Source organism: Cinclus cinclus, chromosome 1 (genome assembly GCF_963662255.1).
Source record: "Cinclus cinclus chromosome 1, bCinCin1.1, whole genome shotgun sequence".
Classification (NCBI taxonomy): Eukaryota; Metazoa; Chordata; class Aves; order Passeriformes; family Cinclidae; genus Cinclus; species Cinclus cinclus.
The window spans coordinates 124,997,904-125,013,787 of record NC_085046.1 but is presented as its reverse complement, the minus strand read 5'-3'; the positions used below and the strand labels follow the sequence as shown (position 1 = coordinate 125,013,787).

General features: G+C 35.9%; 1 protein-coding gene across 1 annotated transcript in view; it reads right to left on the bottom strand.

Moving 5' to 3' along the window:
- The window catches only part of RALYL (RALY RNA binding protein like), a 164,949-nt gene that overhangs the window by 8,293 nt on the left and 140,772 nt on the right, over positions 1-15,884 (bottom strand). Inside the window, exons 4-6 of the mRNA XM_062514704.1 lie at positions 9,986-10,033; positions 6,068-6,231; positions 5,333-5,413 (exon numbers count right to left, since the gene is read on the bottom strand). Of these exons, the coding sequence (XP_062370688.1) occupies positions 5,333-5,413; positions 6,068-6,231; positions 9,986-10,033 (293 nt within the window). The remainder of the gene's footprint in view (positions 1-5,332; positions 5,414-6,067; positions 6,232-9,985; positions 10,034-15,884) is intronic.

Sequence of the window (15,884 nt, the reverse complement as noted above, 5' to 3'; positions counted from 1 at the left end):
AGAGGACTGTACAAGTCTTTTAAATTATTCTCCTAGAGAAATTCCACTCACAATTATAGTGTAATGGGTATTTCTTTAGTAACCAGCAACTACCAAAGACAAATTATGAAGGATCCTGATGAAAAATAAATTGAGCATGAGCCAGATCTTTCCCTTGTCACAATTTAACTGCCTCCAGCACCTAAGCACCACAGAGTTGCTCACTTCCCTCCAACACCTAGAAGGATCAGGGGAAGAAAATAAGTAGCATAAAAGGGAGAAAATTCATAGGTTGACATAAGAAATGCTTATTAATTGAAATACAATAGAATAATGATAAAAAAAATAATAATAATGAAAACAACAGAGAAAGAAATAAACTCCAAGAAATAAAAGCAATGCAAATGAAAACACCGACAGGTGCCCTAAACAAGCCCTGGCCAGCCTTCCCCTTAATTTATTGTTGAAGATGATCCCAGGGTCTGGAACATCCCTTTGGCCATCTGGGGTCACCTGCCCCAGGTGTGTCCCCTCCCAGTTCCTTGTGCACCTGCTCATTGGTGGGGTGGGGTGAAGGAGAGAAGGACTTGACTCTGTGTAAGCTCAACAGCAACTGAAACATCCCTGTGTCACCAACACTGTTTCCAGCACAAATACACAACACACCCCCATAGTAGCTACTGAGAAGAAAATTGACTCTGCCCCAGCCAAACCCAGCACTTCACTCTACCCAACACTTGTGAGGCCACATCTGGAGCACTGTGTCCACCTCTGGGCTCCTCAGTACAACAGGGAATAAAGAAGACGAAGCCAGACTCTTCTCAGTAGACCCCAGTGACACACCAGTGACTTTTGGCATAAATGAAAGCATGTGAAATTTCATCTAAGCACAATAATTTTATTTTTTGTTCCCATGGGTGTGGTCAGATACAGTCCTGGGAAATTTGCTTTGCAGGGCACTTGCACCAGAGGCGCTCCAGAGGTCCCTTCCAAACTCAAGCATTTTGTGAGTCTGATAGCACTTGGAAAGAACTTCAGGGTTTTTAAAGCAATGTTATGACAAAGATAAAATGAAAAGATTATAAATTCTGTGCTCCAGGTGGCCAGTTTTTGAGTATATAAATTCTCCTTTAAACTATTTTTTGTTGAATTGATCTCAGGCAAGAAATAAAGTTGTTGATAAACATGACGCCAGAGGTGCACGTATCCAAAATATCTGTTCATCTGCTTTTGAGCAATAGAGTAGGAAAATAAAGTAACTTAATGTTTGGAAATTTTTTCCCCAAGTAACAGTTAAAGGACAACAGATAACAGAAATACACATATTGAAAGGAAGAATAATTACTAATGAAATTAGTAATGGCTAAATACCTTCAACTTCCAAAATGTAAATAAACAGGTGAAATTTGCTGATGACATGAAATTGAAAGATATCACCCATTGAGAGTAAACTGGAATGGAAGAAAAGGTCAAATGATTTTAAGGAATGTTATGTTAGAAAAAATGATGAGATTTCACTGAAAAAAACCCCTACACTTACCAGCAGAAGTCCTACTCTTAGCACCAAGGCTTATCAGCAGAAGAAGACAGTGACAGAATTTTCCTTGGGTTAATAATAGACTATCACTATATGCAACCCTGAGAAAGAAAATGCAGTACTAGGGTCTGTCAAATGATGTATTACTAAAGATGGAGAAGTGTACTGTCTTTCTATGAGGACCTGGTGAGTACAGGTTGAACCACTGAATTCTAGCAGGTACATGTGGAGAACAGCTGTGAAGATGACCATAAAAATGGAAAGCCTTTAGTGTGACAGACATGTTTTTCTTGTTTGCTGAAGACAAGAAAAGGCAAAAAGAAATAATAATTTTGTGCTAAGACAGTGTAAAGAAAAGAATATGAACAAAAGCTGGAAATTACAAGAAACGGAAGAAACCCAAACCCTAACTACTTTTAAGATGTGTCTTAAAGGATTAGGTGAGGCCACTGCTTGCAAGAATAAAGAATTTGATTCAGTGACCTTTTCCAGCCCTCTGTAGCCTTCTAGAATGCATCTTTCATTGAAGCCTCTGACACCAAAGGAGACTGCCACATCCAGTGCATAATAAGAGATATAAAATCAAGGTAAATCACATTTTTAAAAATGGAAGTGCTACTGTTGAACTACAACTATATTTGTGAAATGTTTTTTGATATAATTGCAAACTGATTCATCCACAAAGCATGATCCAGATTTCTTTGGGAAGGAACATCATGTATTTTTACCTAAGCCCTTCCAGGTCAATACAAAATATTGTATCATATTTTACTTTAGATATTACTGAAAAATGGATCAGCTGATGAAGCTAAAGTCTATGAGTCAAAATTAATTCATTTTAAGACATAATTCACTACGTATTTTAACGTCTTAAGTGTCTAATCCTTAATTTCAAGCACACAGAGTACAAAAGATTTGATTGGTATTTTTGTCCTGGTTTCAGATGTATAAAATGAAAGTACATACTCTGAGAGCTTTAATTTCTACATTGTGATAAAAAGTGAGATTTTCCCAGTTCTAAGTAGCAATTTGAATGTACTGCTTCATACCATTAACATAAAGAACTACTATGTGTGATTTACCCACCAACATGTTTAATTTTGTGAGTTACTTCTGGTAATTTGCAAATGCTGATTTATGTTTTTCTAGACTTTGGAGTTAAAAAGAAAACAAAATATTGATAACTGTTCCTGGAAAAGTTATTGATTTAGGAAAGAAATCAAATCTTCCTAATGTATTTTATGTTTTGGAAATAAATTTAAACCACCTATTGCCACTTTTCGGTCAGATAGGAGTTAGTTTACTGTACTGTACTGGAAGATATTATTTCTGTAGATGTGCTCATCAATGAGCAAGGCATTTTTGATACTATGTTTTCGTAATATCTTTACACAAAAATAAACTTCTGCCTTGGCATTTCTGTTTTGCAGAAGTGAGTCCTTTTGATTCTGTTTATTTCACTTAGGGGTCTCCTGTGTTCTGACCTTTAATATGACACGTAGGGTTCATTTTCTGGATCCAGTCTGAGTGTGAATAGTTACATCCATGAGATTTCCACTTATGTCTGAAAGGTCTCTTAGGGGAAAATGATCTCATGAGAGTTTTGCTATATGGGGGTGAAATCTTCCAAGCATAGTGAATACCATTTTGACATTGTTAATTCTAAAGTTGCGGTTAAGGTGTTTTATGGTCTTACATTTCATAAAACTCAAAATAGCTTCCTTCCCATGAACTATATGTTCTCCTTACTGAAGAAATCCTTTATTTTCTTAATAGTAAATTAATATTAGAATCAAGAGTGAATTAGTTCAAGGGGTTCGGATTATCGGTGTAGAGTAAAGGGCTACAAAGTATTAAATTACTTCTTCCCACAATTCAATATAACCAACTTTTCCAAGAAACTGGCAAAGGAAGTTGCAAAACATACCTTCTCTACTTTCTTAATTGAAGTTCTAAGGAAATGGCTCTGCTATTTCTCTGATAAAGGTCTTACAATAAAGTGATTACATTCCTGTCCAAGTCAACCAAATCATATTTCTATCTTTATGATGGGTTGACTGCAATTGACAAAAAGGGAAGTAATTCTATGAGAAAATTAGGCATGAAAATCTGTATACTGTGTGTCTGACTCCTTTTAGAGATGTGCTGCATGCAGAAAGAGTATTTTGTGCAATTTATTTCATCACAATAAAAAAATTGCTACATTTTTTTCTGATTGTCATTGTAATGAATTGAGGATAGAAACCTAACAAAGGTCAAAATGTCAGCCCATATTTTTAGTGATGCACCTTGCAGCTCTCCCTTCATTTGAAGAGCTGGATTCAAGGGTGATCTTGGCACCTGGAGCTCTAAGACTGACACTTTTAGAATTCAGATCACACACGAATACATTGAAGGATCATAACACTGTCTGTTTGGATCTGGACACTCCTGATTGCAGTTCCATTAAATAATTTACAGTTTCTGCAGTATTTGCCATATTTTGCAGGCAGTGTTTTGGAAATCTTCTAACAAGTGCCTGTGTGTGCTTGGACTAGGGTTGAATCCTATAATATATGCTATGCATTATTTAAGTCCTGACACAGTATTACAAAGCATTTTTTGAAACATAGAAGAAAGAAAGCAAATTTTGTAATAGTTCTGAGGAACAAATATTACATTTTGTTAATGTAATATTCTCCGTCTCACTCACTACAATAGAAATTCAGATTTCTGGATGAGAACTTTTCTTGACATCTGCTGGGATACAAACACTAAGACCCTTAGCTCTCTAGAAGAATTTTATAGTTATTCTTGCTCTGGACAATGAAAAAAAGATATAAAAATCTTATCTTAAAGTAAACTCTTTTCATGACAAAGTTAGTCAAAAAAGCCCGTTCTTATTAATGCATACTTCAGAACAATTAGTCATTTGAACACACTAATACTACTACTAAGTATTCATATTGATAAGACAATAGTAAATTATGAACAAATGAGATCTAACTAAAGCTTTGATTCACTGTGTGAAAACCCAAAGATCCAAGGACTGAAAAGAACTAACAAAGTAATTGAAGTTCTAAGTTTCCTAAAGTGAAGACCTTGAGCTGCATTCTTTTTTCTAAAATAATAGAAGAAAATGTAAATTATTACTTAAAGTACTGAAGAAAGGCTATTTCAAGGTGTGTATGAAAATGTCTAGACTCATGTTCATACTCCAGAGAACAAATGAAGTGTTGCTACTCCCAGACACCCTCTTAGGGTCTGAGTGATCTTCATAATATGACACCTAAATTTAGATGTCTTCCCATGTGTTAGGCATCAAAGCTCTTCTTAGTGGTAATGGACATCCAGCCCATTCTTTCCCTGAAGACTTGGAAGTGATTTAACTGTACATGCAACAGAGCCTCTCTGTAAGAACATCATCCTTTCCAAGGAATGTCCTGAGCTCCTCATTCCTGAGTGTACAACATTCTCTTTAGCTGTGTTTACCACATGTCCATTTTTTTCAGTCACATGATTTACATGTGTATTACATGTTTTCCCACAAGGTCTCTGATATCATCAGGTCAGATAATAGGATCAGGAAGGGATCCTAATGGGCTCACCAGGTCCATCTTCTTTCTTTGTTGCTAGCATGTAAGATTTGAATATGTTATTCAAACAGAATATATGACTGGGTCTTGTGGATGCCATAATTAACTCCTCTGGCAGTAAGATGTGCTGTTGATGGGTTCACTTATTTCATGGTAAGACAGCATGATGCTTTGGTGGCCACACTAGTACTGCAAAAGACTTACTGAAGTTCCTTCATTCTTTCTAATATCTGATCCCTACCTGATCTTTCTCTTCCTCTTCCAGTCACGTTTCCAAGGACAGTATCACTCCACATAAGGGGCAGGGGAAGACGGGTGGGTGCTGAAAGATGCACGAAGAGGAAGATGAAGTTCCCAGGACATACTAAGGAGTGAGGAGCTTGGTGAGCTTGGAGGAGAGAATGCCTATTGTTCATCAGCTCTTCTAGGGCCAACTCACTAAAGAAGGGTTAAATAAACCCAAGTTGCCAAACCTGTTTTGAACTTCCTTTAAAACAGACAAAGACACTTTGCCTTTTTCTACACTCAAAGAAATCCAGTTAAAAAAAAAAGTACACGTAAACCAATCTTCCCTGTCCCCCTCCCAGTCCATCCCCACCAGCTTATGTATGACCCTTAAGTCTCCACAGAAATCAGTGTGCCTCTGTCTGTCTATAAAAATATATATATATTTTTTTGCAGCAGTTCACAGGATCTCATGGTATATGAGCAATCAGGTTGAGAGGAGATTTTAAAGAGGCTTTTTCTGAGGCCAAGGGAATAGGTCAAATGTTGAAAGAATTTCCTTCAAAAATGTCATCAGCATGCTCCTTGACTTGCAGGAAAGGCCTGGAAGCTTTGGTAATCAAACCAGCTTTTCAAGCTAGAGATTTAGGGTAGGAAATGACTGCAATGGGGCTATATAGTGGAAGCTGTCTGTTTGCAGAATTGCTAGGATTATTGTTTCAATAATATTCAACTGACATGAATAACTCACATTTGGATCCTGAGGAAGAAGCCCCACTTGAAGTGGATCGTGATGTTCCCTTCATGGAGAAAACCCCTTTGCCTCTACGAGTTGATGTCACAGCCACACGGGGACGTTTGAGTGGAATCACTGCACGGGGCGGTGGGGGGACACGGCCATGGTAATCAAACAACCTAGAAAAGATTAAGTCAGCTGGACTCCTTAAAACCCTCTGTGATTTCATGTCATGGGAGCTCTGTCAACTAAATTTGCATGTTATCTTTGAGAAAATTACCCTTTGAAACCATAATCACTTTATATCAAGTCAAATTAGATTTCAAGGACCTATGCACATTAAGTGCCTTATTCATATTTCAGTCACACACCGGTGCACAGACCAGCTCAGACTTTTTTGTGTGTCATTTAAATGAAGGATGTATTATGGGGACTCTGCTATTTGCCATATGGAAAATCCATAACTTGCTTATCACAGGTTCACATAATTTCATTGTTCACAGCCAAGAGCAGTACATTTTGTTGTGACATTTCAGCTCCTTTATTACATGCATGACTTAAATTCTAGTTTTCTATCTGGTGTTCTTAAAGATGTAAAAGTAAAGTACAAAAGAGAACTTTCCTGAAGACAACCATCACCATAAAGAAATATCCTGCAGTTTGTGAAATAACAAGAGTCTTTGCATATGTTCTCTTTATTGAAGAATGATTTGGTTTAGAAATACTAAAATACCCAAGCATGCTTAATAAAGAAAAAAAAAATTATTCAAACCAAAACCACTGTAGCAGGCAGATATTAATAGTTTTACCACTAGAGTCAATAAAAGTTATTCTATGAAAAAAATGAACTTTTGTTCCCAAACAGAATTCCCTAATCCTAAAAATACAGTTATCAATAGCAGGTAACTAACCCCTGCGTAGGCAGAAATAAAGGCAGTAGAAAAGGTAATCATAGCTACAGATATATTTAGAACATAAAAGATATGGGTTCTGGATATGATAGGTCAGGAGAAGAAAGTGCAGAAAACAAAGATTTTCAGTTCAGAATCTGAAGCAGAGGAATAAGCAACATCTTCATAAAATATTCTCAAATTTACTTGCAACTAATAATTACGGAATTTATAACTGCATGCATAATTTTCACAGTTTTGGCTACTGTCACCCATCTGGGCAGATAGAGACACATTTGGAAAGGGACACACAAGAAACTAATTCCCTCAGCACAGCATCTAGCAGTATGCTGAACAGGAATCAGAGTCAAATCTTCTAACCCATTTTCTGGCAAGTACATGCCAAGAGTTTCAATCCAACCACACTTCTGTCTGCACTGTAATCCTAGAGACAGTGTAACCATCTCCCTCCTTTTCCATAGCTGTTTACAAAATGTGACACAGACATCCTGTCACACTCACTGACTGAAATCCATGACCTCAAATATACCCACAAATGAGCAGTTTCCAGCCTTTGTTAGGATAACTAAAGGATTTTGTATGAAGATGAGCACTAAACCATTTTTTTCTACTTTCAACACAAATATTAGTGTTTATTGTCACTTGTCATTTATCATATTAAATTATTTGTAGGTAGGTCACAAACTCCTTTTTGATGTTACTGGAAAAAAGTGCTTCTGAAGCATTATAAGGTGTATTGCAAAAGTTCATAATGTGATTATTAGTCCAAAGGTGATTTTTTTTAGCTTCCAATGATTTGTGTTTAGATAATATAGTGAAATATGAAACTATGCTTACTTTTCTCAAAGTTTATAAAAGAACAGTTATCTAAGTAACTGTTATCTATCTATTCCTACTTTTGTTTGTGAAATTATGCAAAGATTTTTGGCTTGGTATTTTGTTTTATCACATTCTATATATTTCAATAATATGCTTTATAAAAACAATGCTTCCATTTATAGTTTGGAAGTACTGTGCCTGCTTTTCTTGTGATTGTCATATGAGTAATGATAAAGAGAAATGCTCAGTTCCAAAGCAATTCTTTGGCCCAGTAGCCACTAGTGTGCATACAACTATGCCTTTTCTTTCAGTCACCCTTCTAAATTTACAGTTCTGTTCTTGCCAATCTATCTTCATATAGATTTTATTTTAAAGAGCTATCCATTCTTGACAGCCTTTTTTGAACACATCACTGCTTTAGTCAAGGTAAGAAAGACATATTGTCTTTTCAGGGAGGCTGAAAAGTTAACAATATTAATTGGTTGAAATAGTGAAAAACAAGATCTATGGTTTGCGATAAAACATAGAAATTCAGAAAGTCCAGAATTTCAAAAATCCAAAGGATCATGACTATATTTCTTAATTTATATTTCCTGTACATAGTTCATACACTAAATTCTCCATGGGATTTTCTTTTCCATGACTACTATATTGAGATTTTCATCTTTCCCTTCCATCAACTGGTATCTAAAAGAGACTGTTCACCTTGTATGGTTTTCAATTTCAGAAGAGCAGCATGTCCAGCCTTATGAGGCCAACCTCTTATTCAGGTTTTCTACCATAAAAGTTCTGCTGTCTTAATTCTGAAAGACTTCTAAATTAAAAAATTATACTATTGAACAGATCTATGGATACATTTTACTGCCAATGGTTTTCCATACCAACACAATTATCAACACAATTTCCATACCAACATCAAGATCCACAGAAACAACCATTAACTTCCAATAAGTTTGGGGGTTTTGTTAGCAAAAATGTAACCCTTACAGTTAATAATTTCTGCTACCCATAACATACAGAATTAAAGAGAAAAACTAAGCACAACTCTAATATTTGTGTGGTATAGATGAGAAACACTGTTCTGTTTTAAAGCATACAATTCTACAGCTGAAATTCAAAGCTGTAACCCTGGAAAAAAAAATAAATAAAAGCCTATGGAAATTAACTTTTTATAGGACATGTGCTGCTCCTGCTGCAAAGGCTAGAATGAGCAAGATTAAACTGCTCTGATAGCTTTTCCTTCATATATTTATATCTCACTATATTTAGCTTTGTCCAAAAGGGGCATGGTGATTTACATACAAAACCAAAACTAGTGGCTCAAATTGAACTCACATCAGGAGACAACAAACAGGAAAATATTGTTTCTACACTTTTCTACTGTGTTGCTAAGCAGAAAGGTATATAGCACATGCTAACTTAACTTCTGGTGTAGACAGTTCCTCTGCCACTGTCTATTGCTTCACACAAAAGAAATATCAGATTAGAACAGGTTGGTGGAGCAATGCTTTGCTCCTTTCTGACTCACTTGTCCTATGCCACACCAAGCTGCTGCAGTGCAAAGACACAGCACTGCTGGATAACAAGTTGGTTATCTGTGATCATTCATGCTACTCCTGTGCTGTGGGAATTCTGCTACATCTGAATAAATACATTTTCACAGTACTGAGCTAGGCTGTGTGTAACTACTCAAGGCAGAATCTCCAATTGCTCAAGCATCCAAATTCTTTTTCGTCCTATAGGAACAGACTGCTCAGCTTGTGCTTTTGCTTTTCTCAAAGTTCTTCTGGACTTCTAAACATTCTTGAAATATTCTTGAAGAGACACTGTATCTTTTCATAGAAGTGGATGAAAAGACAAAGCCAGGAACATCACACTGAAGAATTTCACAGCCACTATATATCACAGCAAATGTAAACCTTGGAGAACTCTATTGAACTACCATTAAACTGCTGTTCAGCACAGCAAATACCCCAAAAGCTCTTAGAGGATGGCAAAATCAAAAGGCCTGTTTAGTACACATAAATTTGGTGGTGTCAATCTTCTCTGTGAGATATTAAAAATAGTCTTCTGATACACAATAGAAATAATGCAATGAATAATAGGTAAAATCTGAACTGGCTTGTTTAACCAAATTATAGGATTATATTATCAACAAACATTTGAAATTATGCAGGATGTACAAAAATATAGGCACACATACCGATTGTAGAAATCATCTCTGTAGTAATCATAATCAAAGACATAACCACTGTGGAAAAACACAGAAAAACAAGAATGAACTGGTTTGTAGGAAAATACACACTGATTAAAGCTTCTGTGGTAATATTGGCTTACTCTCAATTTTCTATTCCTTCTCCAAAGTCCTTCCACTTCTTTTGTACAATGTACATTATGTTTGTCAATGCTGTTGTCAGCTATCATTGTATATTTGGAAATATGAAGTCTGGGGCACGCAGAACTGTGTAAACAGTTGACAGCACATGTAGCAAGGATTTAACACAGTGAGACAGCTCTGTAATTAGAGGATCATTGTAGTGTAGTTCTCTGAGTGATCAAATGAAGTTAGCATTCCAAAGCTGACACCCTCTTCTTTTTTTGGTCTAACATAGCATCATCAGTGGAGTAGGAAGACAGTCAAATACATGAAAGAGTGGGAAATGAGTGAGAAGGTGAGCTAAGGCAGTTACTTTGATTTAGAAAACATGAAAAAGACTGGACTTCTTGCAGGTCCTTGAGGCCACCAAATAATTTCCATCAAAAAGAGAAAAAGTAAAAAAGTTAAAAAAATAAGTGCTAAATAAATGTTACAGGGATGAAGTTCCTCTCAGGTTTAGAGAAGAATATACCTACCAATCTGAGAAAAGGTAGGCACCATCAAGGGAAAAAAACACATGCGAAATTGCAGAAGTCCAAGAGAAAACTATTTTTGAGCTGTCAATAACAAAGCCAATCCCAGATTGATCTTCCTGGTTTCGCATTCCATTAGCAACTTTCTACTTTCGTGGTGAAGAAATAGCAAAGAAGTCTTCTGTATCTCATACACCCAAAAACGCTCAAAACCAACAAACCATTGAGCCAATAAAGGCTCTTCACAGAAAAGTCACAAGGGTTTATTACACTGCCTAGCAACACATATTCTAAGTTTGTCACTGTCCTGAGAAGGACAATTATGAATAGTAAGGGTGAGAAGCATGAAGAAAGTGTCCCCAAAGAAGGAGAAGCTTTAAGTGAGAAAGTAAAAAGGTAGAAAAGACAGAGGTAGAAAGGACAAAGCACAGAAGAAATCTTTCCCTGAAAATAAAGGGACATTATAGAATGTTAGTGTAATATAGGTTGGAAAAGACCTTAAAATAAGCTACATATTAAAGAAACTTTTCTCGGCAGGGAATGATCTTGAGGATAATTTCTGCTCCTGAGCATTGAACAAAATGGGGATTTTAGTGCATAATTTGAGGAACGTGTCATGAATTCTACCAAAGCAGGTCAGGGCACAGTTTTTACCTCTGCCACACCTCTTTCACACACAAGTGAAATTTGCCTGATTGCAAATAATAGAATGTGTTGTTCTCTCTGCCTGCACAGTATTGCAGTTGAGGATCATGAGAGCTGCAGACAACTGTGGCCCTTTTTGTAATTTATTTGAGAAAAGAAATACTAAGATGCATTTCATGTGAAACACTAAATTAAACAGCCCTGAGAGACTAGAACCCAGCAGCAGGTAAGCTGTGTGTGGCAGAGGATGCAAAATATAATTAAATAACAGTAGATTGTCTATAGTGATCAGGTTTCTGTATGTGAAATTAGATTTTTTTTTCTAAAATATATGACAGCTCTTATTTTGTATTTCACTCCAGTCTGCATGGAACTAAGAAGTAGCAGGTATCAAAGTTATTATTTTATTTTCATAGCTTCCTAGTGGTTTTATATAGCTGAATGATTAATAGCTTCAGTAAGCCCATACTTAATATTCAATGTGTGTTTTCTTAAGTAGAAGATAACAGTCGATTTGAAGAAAAAATATTAAATTTAAAAGCCCTGTCACATGAAACCTTTCGCCTTGAGTTGACATTTATTTAATTTGCATAAAGACCAGACAAATTCACTTTTACAAGGTTGAAGACCATGAAGCTGGTGAAGAAACTTGCACCAGTGATGAAGCTGGCACCAGTTAGAGTAAGGCTGAAGGATGACTATACTTTTCTTTGGTAACTCAGCTCTGGTTTACAGGACAGAATAAGGACTGCTGGCCCTTAAATGGGTATGAAAATTTTAAGTTGAATGACGATGTTTCGTCTCTAATTATAGGTTGAAGAGATTACAGTGTGAAAGCAACCAGTACATCTCTCTATCTACACCCATAATTGCTCCTACTTCTGCATGTCAAGGGACAGACAAAAGATTTGGTCAGTGCTGCAGTATAAAGCCAAGCAGAAAATTAGCACAGATAATCACTGGCACTGAGATCAAGGTGACTGCAAGGCTCTTAACCTCTTGAGAATTATTCCTTAGCAACCCAACAGCCTGTGTAATGGAGGCCACAGGTAATCACTCATACAGTGTTGAATACCAAATACTCAGCAGGTCAGAAGCAGAGAAAGGTTTAAACAAGCCTGTGAACTGGTGTAGTCAGCAGTTTCCTAATGGCACTGTAAACAGGCAGATTACTTACCCACAAACATATGCCATCTCTACAATATTAACAGAAGAACTGTGTGCACAATGCTGGTATTAATGCAGTAGACAGTAAAAGACACTGCTTGACAAAGAAAATCATCAATAAAAAGTGGTTCTACTAAGCAAAAGTCATGGTTCCTTCTCCTTAGTATCACCAAGACAATCTTGTAGAAGCTGTCTTTTTTTGGTTTCACTTAACACTATGCGTTTCTTTAAAACTGTGTATGCCTAAAGAATAAATGATTCCCCCATGACCATATTTTCAGAGTTATGATGCTGTACATATTCAAAGTTCCTGTGCATGTCAGCAGTTGCACATGTGCCAACCAGGAAAATAGAGTGTTATGTTTCTGCATCTTTGAAATAAACATTATGTCTTTATGTACCTGATGTTGAAAACATGCTACTACAAAAGTACAATATTTTTCTATTCTCTATGCTATGCCCTCAAAAGGTGTTTATAAACTAATGATCAAATGGTGGTTTAACTTACTTAGCTCCAAACACCAGTGGTATAACTGACTTATGTGGTGTTATTCTAATTTTAGGAGAGTTAATGAAGAAGAGAGCAGAAATGCCTTTTGTTATTTTCCTGTCAACAAGACTTTTGTCATCCATTGAAATCAGCCTTAGCTAATATAGTTTTTTCCTTCCACAGTACAAAGATATATTTAAATCATAAGCATTGACAAACTAGGCACAACACATATTAATTTAATTGATAGTGCTATCACCATTTCTCCTGTCAGTTTCTTTTCTGTTGTGAGGCCTGAATAAAAATATTAAATATAAAAGCAATATTCATTCAATCAAACTCTTTTTGGGAAGCGCATATCAACATAATGGTTCACACTATTATTCCAATAATTTGTGAAATAATTTCTCATGTTATGGAGAAAATGTTAGAAATTGTTCCTGTTGAAAGCAAAAGAGAATCAGTCCAAACTGGTGGTGAGAGTAACTACATGATTTAGAGAAGAAGCTTCAAGGGATGGAAACTTTCCCTGCTAGAAAATCCATCAGATGGAAGTTACTTTCATAAGCTGCTGAAAAAAAATGGTGGAGATTTCAGTGGATGGTTACCTGCACTCTCAGACATGAATCATATTGGTGGGCTGAATCTCACCTTTACTTTACAGAAAATTCAATTTTCGTTAAGGCTGAGAATGCTGATAGAAGTGGAAGGACACTTTTGCAGTTTTGTAGTTCAGGCTGTGTATTCTGCAGAGAAAAAGAATATTCTCCAGAACTTTTTTTTTGCTGGCAGACTTACTGTCAAAAGGCAAATTTTTTCCAGTGATTCCTTCAACTAATATATTAGACATTTACACGAAAAAAGAGGGAGCTGGAAGAGGAAAAATAATTGTAGAGAAGTGTTTTATTCATTTCCACAATGAAGTTATGAGGGCAAATAGGTATAGTTAAAAAGAACAGCTTTACACCAAAATCCCCAACCATTTGTCCCAAAATGCCAAACAATTGAATATAACCCAGTATTTGTATATTTCAATTAAGGATTAAATCTTATAGTAATTTTGTACCCATGAATTAATAAAAGTTTTTTGGTTTTTTTCCCCTAATTCTGTACATTTATTCAATTAATAAGAGCAAGATATATTTTTTCCTGAGTGGGGAAAACATAAGGAGTTAAGTTTCAAAAAATGCAGCGTGGAATGCAATACTGTAAATGGATATTTTTTTCCTGCAAAACTGAAAATTTGATTGCATTTCTAATCTGAAGAGGTGAATTTTGTCCAAGGAGGACATGTACACATAAAAAAAGCTGGCATACAGTACTCCATTTTCCATTAAAGTATCTTTCTGCAGGCACTAGGTAGAATTTATTTGCAATATTATTAGGCTGTATTTTTTTTGTCTCTAGGTATGTTCCTTCTCTACTCTCATCCTCTCTTTCAAGATCTCTTATCCCAGTGAAATGTATTTTGGGAAAACTGTTGAACTTACTGTGCAACCTGAATTTTCGGTGAAACTTGGGCAGATATTCAAAGTTGCATATACACAGTCAGGTAATTAAAACACTAAGACATTTTCCTGTAGAGGATTAGGCAAAGCTTGTGAAGTAGACAAGAACAAAGACATTGAGATCAATATTTAGGCTCTGGTGATCAGCTGGTTTCAGAGCTGTTTATGGAAGCAAGGCAGACAATAGTGATGCAGGCAAAACTAAACCCCAACAATTTTATGTACATTTTAATTCCTCCTAATTAAAACCATTTAGTGTAGCTGCAGGCACAGCCTATGCTAAGCAATGTTATCCTGATGCTTTTTAGAAACAAAACAGTAGCTTTCTAATATAAACATACCTGTGCAAATCTACTTTGTATCTCCCTGACTTTTCTCCTCCTATTGCAAAACTATTTTTCTGTCATCTAAAGCAATATCCAATTATTTATGTTTTTCATGGGAACATTTCATAGAAAGGCAAAAAAAAAAAAATCCATTGGCCCAACAATTTACCAAGGAGTCCTTTAATTGTATAGTCTGCCTGGGGAGTTTGTAATATCCATATGGTATTTTTTATTTCCCTAGTACAAGAGAAATGAGTCCTGCCTCTTAAAAATCTGTTTTAAATTCAGTGTGTTCAAGGTACTACTGTCCAACCACACACATGTGATTGATTATCCAATTTGTTAATAATATTGTGTACATTCAAGGAGTGTCATTTGACTTGGTTTGACAACTACAGCAGACTCTCGTTGACAGGTGTAGAATTAAGTGATGGGTTTAGCATTTCCACAGCATTTCACTGAACAGGAGATTAAATTAAAATCATAGTGGTAGCACTGGAGTTGAAAGACAAACTATTTAAGATTACAAAAACAGAACTCTGAAACTTTATGTACTCTTCAGATAAGATTTCTTAGAAGCACTGAATGAAACACAAAAGCACGGTTCACAAAAAATTAATCAAGTGAAATGTGACAATGTCAGAGTTCATGTAAAAGAAAATGAAATCTAGAAAACTGCATCACATCCTTTCCTTTCCATTTTTCAAACTGTCAAAAGGCTTAAGTTAAATTTTTGTTCTTATTTACATCAAGTTTACTGATTAAATTACTAAGTAATTCAGTTATTTTGGAATGAGTAACTCAAGGTTTAAAGCAGCAAAATAGAGAGGTGAAAGAGACAGAAATTTCAGTGTTCAGAGTACAGCGTATGAAGTTAAGCCCTACTGATTGTTTTTCCAAGATGATGCTTCACAATTTTCAATGCAAATGAAGATATCATTTTCTGTGAATCTGCAAAGCATTCTTTTACTCCTGACCCACTGTGTAATAATTCCCACGGCAAGTGCATCTGACAAGGAGATTCTTCTACAACCAAGCACAGAACTGGATTCAGCTCCAGTCTGTTCAGAGGTGAGTGGAAAGAGCAGCTGTGCATCACACAACCAGCTGCATATC